We start from the raw sequence: 12518 nt of genomic DNA on the forward strand, positions 1-12518 counted from the left end.
GAGCACAGCTCTCCCACCGATGATCAGGGCGCCGTTTGCTAGAAATACACAAGAACACAATCAGCCAGATCACAGAGTCAGGATGGGAAGATCCAGCCCTGAGCAGGAGATGGTGCAGAGTGCTGTGCTCAGGGAGATTGCAATTGACAGATGCCCCCAAAATACTGTTAATGCTGGAACTACATTTTAATTAAACCAAAAAACATGTTGAAAACCAGTGTGTTAAAGTCTACACAATCGTTTGTGTTAGGCTATTAATACAAGTGGTTCAGAAATACTGTGAACACACTGGTTAGGATTTCGCTATAAGTTATTGATAACCAACATTGTTCCCATGTTAACACAATCAGTTTTGTTTTCAAATAGAGATTGTATAGGATGCATTTTGGCCGTATCCCAATACAACTTGTTTGTCCCATAGGACACATTTTGTCCCCTACAACACTTTCATCTTCAACGTGACACGTTTTGCTCATTTCCCTCCTGCCTGAAACTGCTTGGCTGTCCTCACTTTGCCAATTGGCTTCTGTGGCGCCACCTAGTGGACGTGAACACGCACTCCTTCCTAAAACTTGTGACACCACCTCTCCACTAGGGCAGCGCTGACACACAGTGCCCTGTCTTGTTTTCCTCCCAGGTATTTGCCGATCATGTTCGAAGCTCTGGTCCATTAAAAATACATTTCTTATGCAAAAAACAATAGTGTACGCCGTGCCATAATCTAAAACTCGAAGTGCATCTGTTGAAATTGGTTGTGTCTTTTCATAAAATTGCATCTGGAACCGAGCCCACATTGGCATGCAGACAGGAGCTCTTTACATTTTATTCTCGTATTGTAAAACACCTTGCACACCTAGATCATATATTGCAGAGTCACAAATGACAGATGTAGGCATTTAAATGCATTGTAGTATACCGATTCTTTGGCTATAGGAAGGCACAAGGAATTAGATTGCGCCCTTATTTTCTAGAAATGCATCAAATTCTTTTAATTACAATGATCCGTTAAATATGAAGGAAACCGTACCCAGCTACTTTAAATTAAATACATGTATAGCCTATATGTAAGCCCGCTGCACAGCAGTCACACAGACCAGCTGTAATCAATTAATCAACACCTTCTTCCGACTACGCCAGTCAGGCGATGCTGACGATTAATACTTGAGATATTCAATCTGATCCTATTAAGCTAAACCACAGATTTATTTTCTATAGGACTTAACTGGAACTGGGATATAGACCAAACAGACACCGGCACCCAGCATAAAAAGTTAAAGTATTTTATTTTACAGAAAGGAATTCGTAATAAAATCAGCAGCACATTAACACACAATTGGGAAACCGTGTAAAAAGTCACAAATACTATAGATACACTGGAATATTGCACTTAACCCGAAATAATTCATAGTGAAGAGAACAATAATTGTATATCACAATAAATAAATCACATCATTATAAGCATAATTTCCCATTACAAACTCTTCCCAAGAAACTGCCATTTGAATTCTTATTTAATGCCAGTTAAATAGCTATATGCTAAATAAAAACCCATCCACATAATCCCATCAATCCAATATACATTGACAGTCAGAAACCCAGCCCACAACGAGGTTTACGTTATTTATCTCCAACCCAACCCCCAAACTGAAGTATACAGAGAGAGAGACACACATACACACATCCCCGTGTAAAAACCCGCAGCGCAGCTCTCACCTTTGCGCAAAGTTGACTTTCTCTAAATCAATAATGTTGTTTCATTGCTCTACGCGGGACGTGAAGTGTTAACAAAAAAAAAAAAAAAAAAAAAAAAAAGGTTAAACGATTTAAGAAAAGGCCCCCAGTCTCTGTGCAGGCGTGTGCAAACTTTTTGGTTTAAAGAAAAGATCGGTCTCAGCGCCGGCACAGCCCAGCTCCAACACTGCGCCAACCCGGGGCAGAGGCACAGTGCTGTCATCCATGTAACGCTGCTTCCTGCGCATTAGGACTAGTCTGCTATTATGGCTAAATTCACAGTGTTATTTCTGTACCTGCTGCAAGGTACGGCTCATCTCATAACGGGACAGCAGCAAGTGCCAAGGGCGCGGGTCGGGCCGTGGAAGCAGAAGATCCAGTGGGAGAATAACGGCCGGGTGTTCAGCTTATTAAGCACCGGCTCGCAATACCACCCGCCAGCCTTGTCGCCGGAGAGAAGCAGGACAGCGCACGTCTATCTGAGCACCAACGAGGACTTACACAGCCGCCCCGCTGCTGGAGCGCAGGACAGGGGGTCCGAGACACAGGACAACCACCCGAGATCGGGATCTGGACTCAGGTCATCAGGCCCAAGTTTACCAGGTCCTGGATCAGCACCACCAGTGGCACTTGTGTCTGAATCCGGGGTGCTGGGTGCTGATTCGGGTCTCTACATGTTGGCCAGCAGTCGCACCTCGCAGCAGCCGGAGCAGTCTGTATTGGCCCCCCAGGCCAGGCTCTCCGGCTCCCCCGGTGCGCGTCGCTTATCTCCGGGGCCCCGTGCAGTGGCCAACATCACCACAGCGGGGCTCCTTCCCGAGTTCTCCGGCAGTGGGGTGCCTAGAGGAGGCAGGGATCCCTCTGTCCCCAGGCGGACTGCAGTCACCCTGCCGGAGAGCCGTGCGTCTGTGTCGGGGTCCTCCAGGAGGGGGGAGACCGGCAACAACATCCCCGATGCGCCACCAGCGCGCATCCAGGACAGGAGAAACAGCGGGCGGCCGGGGGGTGCTGGCACTGGCGTCCAAAACGTGGACTCGGTCACTGTGGACGGAGATGTTCTGCTGTATCATGTATCCCCGACCATAGTCCATGATAACTCCGACAGGGAAGAGGGGGGATCGGAGTCCCAGCAAGCCCGAAATGCAGAGGACATGGCGGGGGACGATCCTCGGAATCCCTACAAGAACAGCAGGAATACAGTTTTCTACAACACGTACCCCTCTTCCTCGGGCAGCGGGCGCCCTCGGACCCGGCCGCGCCGCCCCCCAGTCAGCGGGTACGGGACCGGCTACTTCCACAACGGTGAGTGGGGTTTGTTAAGAGTTGGTGCAATTCAGGGGACAGGTCAAAACTTGTCCTGGGCAGTACCAAAGCCTGTTAAAATAGAGCATAAATTACGGAGAATGGATGGTGTAAGCACAATGAAGCAATAAACGAATGGATAAAGTTTAAGCGAGACACACACACACACATCTATACACTTTACAATAAGGTACCGTGAATTAATATATGAATACCACAGTATAAACACATCAACCTGGCATGCACTTCATCTGAGTTGTTATATTAATCACATGTATAACAGGGTTAGGGTTAGGGTAAGTGCGGGTTCATGTGCTCAATATCAGAACTCAGATTATGTTCAGGATGTATTGATGTTTAAATCCTATGCTATTTATATATTGATTCATGAGGAATTATGTAACCTTATATTATTATTATTATTAAAAGGTTAATACTGGTTTTACACTTAGCTACTGAAAGGGGTAAGTGTAGCCCACTCTAGCCCATGTATGCCCCTCTGTTGCAGGACTGCCGGACCTCGTCCCTGACCCATACTACATCCAGGCTGCCACTTACATCCAGCGAGTCCAGATGTATGCACTGCGGTGTGCAGCCGAGGAGAACTGCCTGTCCAGGTGAGTGCTGGGGCTCCCCTGTGATTACAAACATCTTTGTAGCTGAATGAATTCTTTCTTTTATACTTGTGTCACATCCTATCCTATCCTACACTCTTCAGCAGAAATCATTCGCTATGCTAGAGAGAGAGAAATGAATTCAAACACATTATTTACACTCCAAAGTGAAGGCTTGCACAAGGGAGATGGGAGCATGCACACCAACATCTTCAACAAAACCTGGCTGTGCTTGCCAGCGTGTAACAGGTTAACACCGTGTGCACAAGGTCTGTGGCTGTCTGTGTCTGAGCCAGGCTGCCTTAGCACTTCCCAACATCAGCGTAAACTGTGTGATGATGGATGAATTAGGATTGGCACACGGGTTGGCATCTGCACTGGGTTTTCACCACCCCTAGGGGCTTGCCAGCACAATGGGAGCCAATGCAAACATTTGTGCTGGGGAAACTCACATTTGAGGTTTGTTCTCCTAATAACCTGACAGATTCATTTGGATGCACTAAATAAATACACAAATAGGGCTACACCCCTGTACCTGCAGCTCCTTGGCACACACTGGAATGCTAGCAGGTCTTTTATTTTATTTTTTCAGTTGCAGGTACCGCTGTTAAAAGCGTCTATGCCTTTTAGAGAGAGCATGTTTGCTTTGTCATGTCTGTCTTTGGGTATATCAGCAATGTGAGTACAAGTAAAACTCAGCGTTTTTAAAGGCTGAGTGTAAAGCAAAAAGTGTTCTACTATGCATGCTGGGGTTTCTAACATCTATGTATAAAAGGCTGAGAATGAATTCTGAAGGATAAACAGGAAACAGAAATGTGGCTTTTGACAGGGTACAAAAACCAAGAATTCCTATGCAGTTAAAAAAAAAAAAGAAATATACTGGTAATATGCTATTTAATTGTGCTAGGTTATCTTTACTTACCCCCCAGTCACCGGATGCACATCTCTGCACTGATATTTAAAGTTTATCTTTGTTATTGTTTTTCCTTCTGTGTGTTTTCCCTCTAGGTCAGCCTATAGACCCAGTGTCAGAGACCTCCACTATAGGGTCCTGCTACGGTTTCCCCAGAGGGTCAAAAATCAAGGGACAGCAGATTTCCTTCCTGTCAAGCCAAGGCACCAATGGGAATGGCACAGTTGCCATCAGTGAGTAACCCAAAAAACAGCTGTCCAATTCTGCTTTAAACTGCATATCAGGAACATGACTACAATCATATACTGAAGCTATTTGACATGATCATACTTTACCACATGATATATAAACAAACTTTGAAGTCAGTGATGGCCTTAGGTAGGCAGGCAGAAGAGCATTCTATACAGAACAATTCTGGGTATGAATGACACGAGTGACAAAGCAATTCGGCAAAAACTGTTTCAATGGAGGCTTTCACAAAATCAGTGTTACCCTTGGACATCAACACCCTGTCAGCAGCAGTCTGACCAATGGACAGAGCTGGTTTTCTAGGGAAACTTGTGTGTTCCCAAAGAGTTTCATATCAATCTGCACTTCTATTCACACTGTGTTCTGTGTCCAGTCCATAGGTTATTAACTTCTTTTCTCCATGCACCTTCTCTGCATTGCATTCACAGACACTACCACAGCATGGATGCCTTCAGTAACTACGACCTGCTGGAGGTCTCTAGTGGCCGCAAAGTGGCGGAGGGCCACAAGGCCAGCTTCTGTCTGGAGGACACCAGCTGTGACCCTGGCGTACGCCGACGCTATGCCTGCACAGCACACACACAGGTGAAGGGCTCCATCAATCATAGATCAAGTACATAGTCACACATCTTATTGCTGGAGTGGTTTGCTTTTTGCTTGATATTTTTTCATGGAAAGGGTAATATCTGCAAAATAACAGCCTGTGTGAGTTTGTCCTCATGTGGTTTGCTTGGCACAGGGATTGGGTCCTGGTTGCTATGACACCTACAATGCCAATATTGACTGCCAGTGGATCGATATCACAGACGTGCCACCAGGGAACTACATCCTTAAGGTAACATCCTTCCCTCCTCAAGGCATCATGGGAGCATTACAGCCACTTTCTCCCATGTGCTTTCACTGTTCTATTTCACAAAAAGGAGCTGGACTTTCTATCCAATAGATATTCAATGGTATGCATATATATACAGACGGGTGACAAATTAAAAGGAAAACCCTGAATAAATGAGTAGAGGAACAAAATGAATGCAGATGCCTCCAAAGAGGTGTACTGCATGATACAATTAAGCAATTAACATCCTAACATGCTCTGTGGCATGTATAAAAATGCTGAGCAGGTCCAGTTGACCTTGATTTTGGATCAAGATGGCAAGAGGAAAGGATCCAAGTGACTTTGAAAGAGGGGTCATTATTGGGGCACGAATGGCAAGAGTTTTAGTCACAAAGACTGCTCAAATGGCTAGTGCTTTCAACAAGCGGGCGAGTGCATGTGTGGAGACACCACAAGAACAGTATAGGCCTGACTGCTGGACCCCTACAGTGAGGGGGTCCGGAGGCTGCCATGGTTTGGGTCCACTTGTCCCCTTAGAGGGAAGGGTCACTGCAAATCATTACAAAGTTATTCTGAGTGATCACCTTTATCCTATGGTGACACATTTCTATCCTGATGGGAGTGGTCTCTTCCAGGATGACATTGCCCCATCCACAGGGCACGAGGGTCACTGAATGGTTTGATGAGTTTGAAAATGATGTGAATCATTTGCTATGGCCTTCGCAAATCACCAGATCTCAATCCAATTGAACACCTATGGGAGATGTTGGACTGACGTGTTAGACAGCGCTCTCCACCACCATCAAAACACCAAATGAGGGAATATCTTTTGGAAGAATGGTGTTCATCCCTCCAGTAGAGTCCAGAGACTCATATAATCTATGCCAAGGCTGTATAACAGCCAGAAGCTGTTCTGGTGGTCCAAGACCTTTTATGTTGGTTTTTCTTTCGTCACTCGTCTGTATATGTGCGTTTAAAATATTAAATTAATGGCAAAAATATAGACACAAATAGATAAATCAGAGAATTGTCAAAGAAACAAAGCCAGTAGACAAAAACATGGCTGACCAACTGTCCAGTCCCGACCAGCACTAGTTGATGATTCACTTTCCCTGTTTAGAAACTCTAGATGCAGCCAAATTATCCTCTTCTGTCCTATAAGAGCTGTAAAAGCTCAGACGTGCAGCGAGGAGAGAAATGAGCTCCGTTTCCCCACACTGTGCCAGACAGACACAGGGGCTTTGGCTAGAGGGGGTCTGTAGTCTAGTGTAAGTTGGATAAATATTGACTTTGTGCTCTATAAAGTCTGCCGCTATAGTGGAATCTTCCATGCTTTATGCTGTGGAGAAAACGCTGTTGTAACCAGGTTTAGCACTGAAGGGGATCCATTCATCAGCCGATCATCTAAGCAATAGTCCCACTGAACTATACCTTTAAAATGTCATAATAGAAGATCTCTATTATGAATTGTCCATACTGTAGACACAGCTGATTATGTTATTGTTAACAGAAGACAGAATATGGGCCACACTCAATCCAAATGTTTTGACTATCAAACTACAAACTTGTACTTAACAGCAGTTATATTTATGATTATGCCTCTGATATCAAACAAAGCCACAACAGATTGCAGGTTTGTGGTTTACCATGGTGGTTGTGTCCAAGTTTTAGTTAATCCCAGATGATGTGAACCTTAGCCGATAGCTGGTGGCACCAAAAGCAGAGAAAAGCCTATTAAAAAGGGGTTTGGTCTACACACAGGTCACAGTGAACCCCAGCTTCCAGGTGCAGGAGTCGGACTTCTCCAACAACATAGTGAGGTGTGACATCACGTACACCGGCTCCTACGTGTCAACGAAGAACTGCAGGATAACAGGGTAGGGCCAGCTGGACATAGTGCTCGATGCTGTGAGAGTGAAATCTGTATGACACATAACTAGACTCACTTGTAAGGCTTCTGATACATAAATAATTCCATACTTTCTTTCTGACTTGGTGAGGGCCCCCAAGTTCCTTTTCATTCTGCTAGATACAAAATGAAATGCATATTTTGATTTAGGACTCTTCCGAACCAGTCAAAAAGACTAACAATGCAATTAGGTATGTGACAGAAAACCCAAGGTGAGATATTGTAAAGTAAGCAGTTTATAATAGTGAATGATAGTAACATTAACACATCCATCATGTTTTCCTGTTCTTCTTGTATTTCCACAGCCATTAAACAGAGACATTGCAAAGAGGAGGAACCATTTTGTACTGTTTAAAACATTGATATTGGTGGCCACATTTTCTACAGCATGCAAGTCCCATGCGTACTGAGGACTGACTAAGTACTGACCTTCTCTCCAGATCACTTTTTATATAACAAATCAGATTGGTCCTCAGCAGCAGCAGAAATAACCGATCGAAAGTTATTTTATGTATTCATGCACAAATGTATGTAAGTAGCCCCAGGTTTTGTTCATGTTATGTTTTTGGTGTTACTGTTAAAGTACTGTATTTTTTATCTTAGATCGCAGTTGTTGTTTTTTTGTAGCGGTCTCCTATATATTGCTGTAGTTTTCTCACCCCCTGTCCTCTTCATCAGCAGTAGACTATAATATAAGTTGGGATTCAATAGTTAGAACATATCTAAGGAACAGAAGGATAAATGTCAGGGGCAATGATGAGCAAGCATCATCTAGAGGTGAAGAAATCCGTTTATAGCTGACATAAGGTCTGCAATTAAGCTGCCTCGAATCCAGAGGTGTGTGATTTTGCTAAACATTGTGATTGTAAATGTAAATGTAGCAAATTACTAGTTGAAAATGTACTGAACCCCTACCTACAAAACCACACACACACAAGGACTGCCTTGGGAAAAATGCCAATACAGATTTGAAAAAGTATGTTTGTATGCATGTATGTATGTATGTATGTATGTATGTCTGTCTGATTTGTTCTACATACACTTTAATGAATCAGGATCAGAACTTGAAGCCTTTCTTGAGAAATAACTTAAAAATTCCTTGTGGGCAGATGTTACTCAGCATGTATGAAATAATGTAACTATGAGCTGATTTTTTGTATTGCTGTATTTACAATAAACTTGGTATTTTTGAGAGAAGAAGGAAACATTAAACTTAAAATTTGTATTCTGTCACACAATCACCAATACAAAAATAAATACATAAATAATAAATCTTATCTTGCATCTGCTATGAAAGCACTTTTGTTTTGTTCTTTAAGGATTATATATTAACCAACTTCCCCAACAAAAGTTAAAATCTTATTCCCCAAAAAGCAGTTACTGTAACACTCTGCAGAAAAAGTTGTGTAAATCCTTTTTGTTGTAATCAAGAGTCTGAAATGTGGCAGGTGTTTATTCCACTCCAACATTTCCATTTTATTTTTGTATGGACTTTTGATTTGAATCAGTATCGCTCAGTTTGTTTAATACAGGGGATACGCAAGCTTTGGAACAGACTGGTTTAGCCATAGGAATGTCTGTCTCCAGTCCCGGTATTGAAAACAGGGAGCGATCGGTCTTGGAATTCCATGTTGATTGTATTCCAGTCCTTTCGCCCGACCACAACTGTATCCCGTTTCTCATTTCAGTCAGCCTCAAAAGAGGATATCAACGTGCTTTGCATTATAGACATTTTTATTAAAGTGGACTGCTGTTTTTTTTGGTTATATTCTTTATACGTTCCCCCACTAAAGCAGTCTTGGTTTACACAGAGGATCAAGGCATAGTCCAGCCAGAAAAGCAGACTGCAACTCAAGTGACTATGAAGCAAGCCAGTGTTTCTTGGTTTCTAAGAATGTCTTCTTGACATCTTTGGTGTAGACATTCCTGAAGCTGTGCTCACAGCCCTTCTGATATGTTGGTGCTCTCACTTTTCCACTACAGACCACAGACCCCCATAAGCCCCGATAGGCCACACTTTGACACCTTCACCAGCATGATATCATGCATTAGGCATTGGTCTTAACGTTGTGCTTAGTGCACTGAAAGAAAAAAGTAACACCTGACTCAGTATGTAATTCAGCAGATAATTTCTACAGATTCAAACAAAGCAAAGTTTAGTTGGGAAATGCAAACTTGATTCCAAAGGCTGCAACACACTGTTGGAGTGAAGTATTCCTGACTCTGGGGCTTTATATAATACTCTATTGCTCCGTTGTGGATGAAAGGCGGATTGCACGTGTGAAGAAGAGAAGGAACACCTTAAGACCCCAAGGAATACAAAGATAAGACTGTTTCAAGACTTCATAGCGCAGAGCTCTCAATGGTGCTTTCCCTGCCTGGTTTAATGCAGGCATTGAGCCCAGTATGGGAGCAGTACAAGTCTGAGGAGGGTATTTGCTGACAAGGGTCTGTGAACTCCGTGCTTTGAGGATATAAAGCCGTCATGCGATATTTACTGAAGCCGCTGTCAATGTGAGGGGATCAATGCGTCCTTTTCTTTTGCTCCAGGGTCAATCCTCTCTCCACTCCCTACTCCAGCAACCCAGTTCCCCCACCCTCATCTCCAGGACACACTGTAGAATTATGAGAAGATGCACAGAGATTAAATCAGTGCATTTCACACCGACATATGTTTATCTGATGTGGGAAGAGCAGATAAGGAATTGTGCATCTCACCATGAGTTTTTGAGGGGGTTCGCAAGATGTATGGCATAGCTAAATAAATCTGGAGTAGCTTTCAATCAGTTTATTGATTTTATTAAATAATTTTAAAAACATTTCTCTGCAGGTCAGTCACATCAAATCTCGCACCTGAAAAACACTCTCCTAATCGCTAAAGAGTGCACATGCAGACAAGCAGGCACGCACACGATCTGGACCTGTGAGCAGGACTGCATTGCAGGAGTTGAAAAAAATGTGAAAATGAGTAAAGCACATAAATTCGAGTGGTTTACCCTGGACTCCACAATGGGTAGTGTTTGCCAGATTATTGGTGTAGAGTGTTATTCAAACTGTCTGGAAACAACCCCTCCCTACAGGTTGATTCCATTCCGACCCGTCTAGGAATTCCAGACCCATATTTACCCGCAGTGACGCTCTGAACCAAGCTGTGGTTCAGAGGTGTTTATTTAAAATGTAGTCTAGCGCATCTTCCTTCTCCAACATCCCAAGAGATTAATAGAGATGGGACTTGAAGTATACGAGTAGGAGCTTGTTAGAATCTATTGCTTTACAAGGGATTTGCAGTGAATGAGAAGAAGGGAAAAAATATATATATTCTATAAAATGTACTTTAAAGGGAGCAATACAAGGGAGCTATTTCCTTTATTTCAAGAATACCAAAGGGAAAAGGTCATGATGTTCATTTGCTCAGCTGTGAAGAAAGACATGCAGCTCCGTTCTGAATCTACAGAGAACTGGGACTCTGTCACCACCAGGAATCCAAACACAGCAGTGGCAAAAAAAACAAAGGCATGCTCACAGCAAACAGCTTTCCATCAATGGGGCAATAACTCACACTCTGTCTGCCCCTTCCCCAAGAGGATATCAGACTCTTGTATCAGACCTTGAAGATGGAACACATGGAGCAGATCTCTCATGGTCTAGTCGACATCACCTTGGCTGAGCCCCATCCTCTATGTGTGCTTGAAAAGGTTACAAATCTCCTCGTGTGTGTGTGTGTGTGTGTGTGTGGGGGGGGCTCAGCAAATAAAGGGACCTGGGAGGGAACTGAAATTCGAAGACACCCTCCGACCCTTGACCCCCAGAGGTTGCCACAGAGGAGGAGTGCATTGGGCATTTGAAACTTTGGATCTAAAGACAGTGTTGGGCTAATACTGGTTCTCAAGCAATGGGAATGGAGTACTGGGGATTGTGGAAGGGGTTTTTTCCTTGGCTCAGGGAGATGAACATGCAGATCCTGAGGCCTGGCCTGCAGCAAGTTGTATAATCAGGCTAGCCAGCTCTGATGGCAGGGAACAGAGACATTCTTCAGCTGATGTGTCAATCCGAGCTACAGACCGAAAAGTGCTGAGCTCAGCAACAACCTCCAGCAGCCATAACATAACAACACAGATATATAACCACACTGACTGACATCTTGACAAAGTAGGACATAGGAGTCAACTTTGTTTGCTTACAAGGGGTACCCATAGTTTACATATTATTTATTTAAATTTCAAAGTAAGAACATCAGCCAAGTCGATTCTACTTCCAGTAGAATGAAAATAGTCCCACCAAAGAGAGGGTCACGTTCTCTCATGTTCTTCCTTAGCTATTCGACATTTTCTTCAACCAAGAAATGGTAATGGAATGGAAAAGGTATGATAGTAAGGAGACCAAGGCAAGAAGGCAGCAGACCCAAAAATCAAATGCACACAATGCTAGTAAATACACCCCTTTGATGTCATCTTATTGAAATGGACTCATCTGGGCTACAGGGACAAATATGGTTCCCTGTCAGGTCTGTGGATTGTGTTGTGTTGTGTTGTATTCACATGATTTAAAATTTTCAATTTACCCCGCTAGAGGGAGTTGTAGAGTGTTACTGTGTACTGAGAGATGAAGATGGCGGAATTATAAGACTTCCCTTGTTAGTTCTTAAGCGTGTCCCGTTATTCGGCTCATGAACCTACAACAGATTGTTCGTCTGGAAGCTCTTCCTGCCGCCCAGACAGTCTTCCTGAGCTGATCATATGAACCCTGTCATTCAATAGGTAGCTCTTTTCCACCCATGTTTGCACTGAGCAAGGCCGAGTCAACGCACACTTTCCACTGAACGGAATTCCAAAGAAGAAAGATTTGTGGTTTGCCTCCATCCACAAATATATCCATCCTCCCACCATCTATCCATCCCGTGTGACCTTTTTATAGAAATATATTTTTCCATGGGAGCTCCAGTAGCCGGATTGTTTTTTGACACACTGC

General features: G+C 43.5%; 1 protein-coding gene across 1 annotated transcript; it reads left to right on the forward strand.

Moving 5' to 3' along the window:
• The first annotated feature begins 1693 nt into the window (after positions 1-1693).
• Positions 1694-8827, forward strand: loxl5a (lysyl oxidase-like 5a). The gene is made up of 7 exons (XM_066695997.1): positions 1694-3033; positions 3542-3650; positions 4656-4793; positions 5238-5394; positions 5549-5644; positions 7403-7518; positions 7856-8827. The coding sequence occupies exons 1-7, from the start codon at positions 1998-2000 to the stop codon at positions 7860-7862; spliced, it is 1659 nt and encodes a 552-aa protein (XP_066552094.1). The 5' UTR covers positions 1694-1997; the 3' UTR covers positions 7863-8827.
• Positions 8828-12518: the final 3691 nt, after the last annotated feature.

The sequence above is a fragment of the Amia ocellicauda genome, chromosome 22 (assembly GCF_036373705.1).
Source record: "Amia ocellicauda isolate fAmiCal2 chromosome 22, fAmiCal2.hap1, whole genome shotgun sequence".
Classification (NCBI taxonomy): Eukaryota; Metazoa; Chordata; class Actinopteri; order Amiiformes; family Amiidae; genus Amia; species Amia ocellicauda.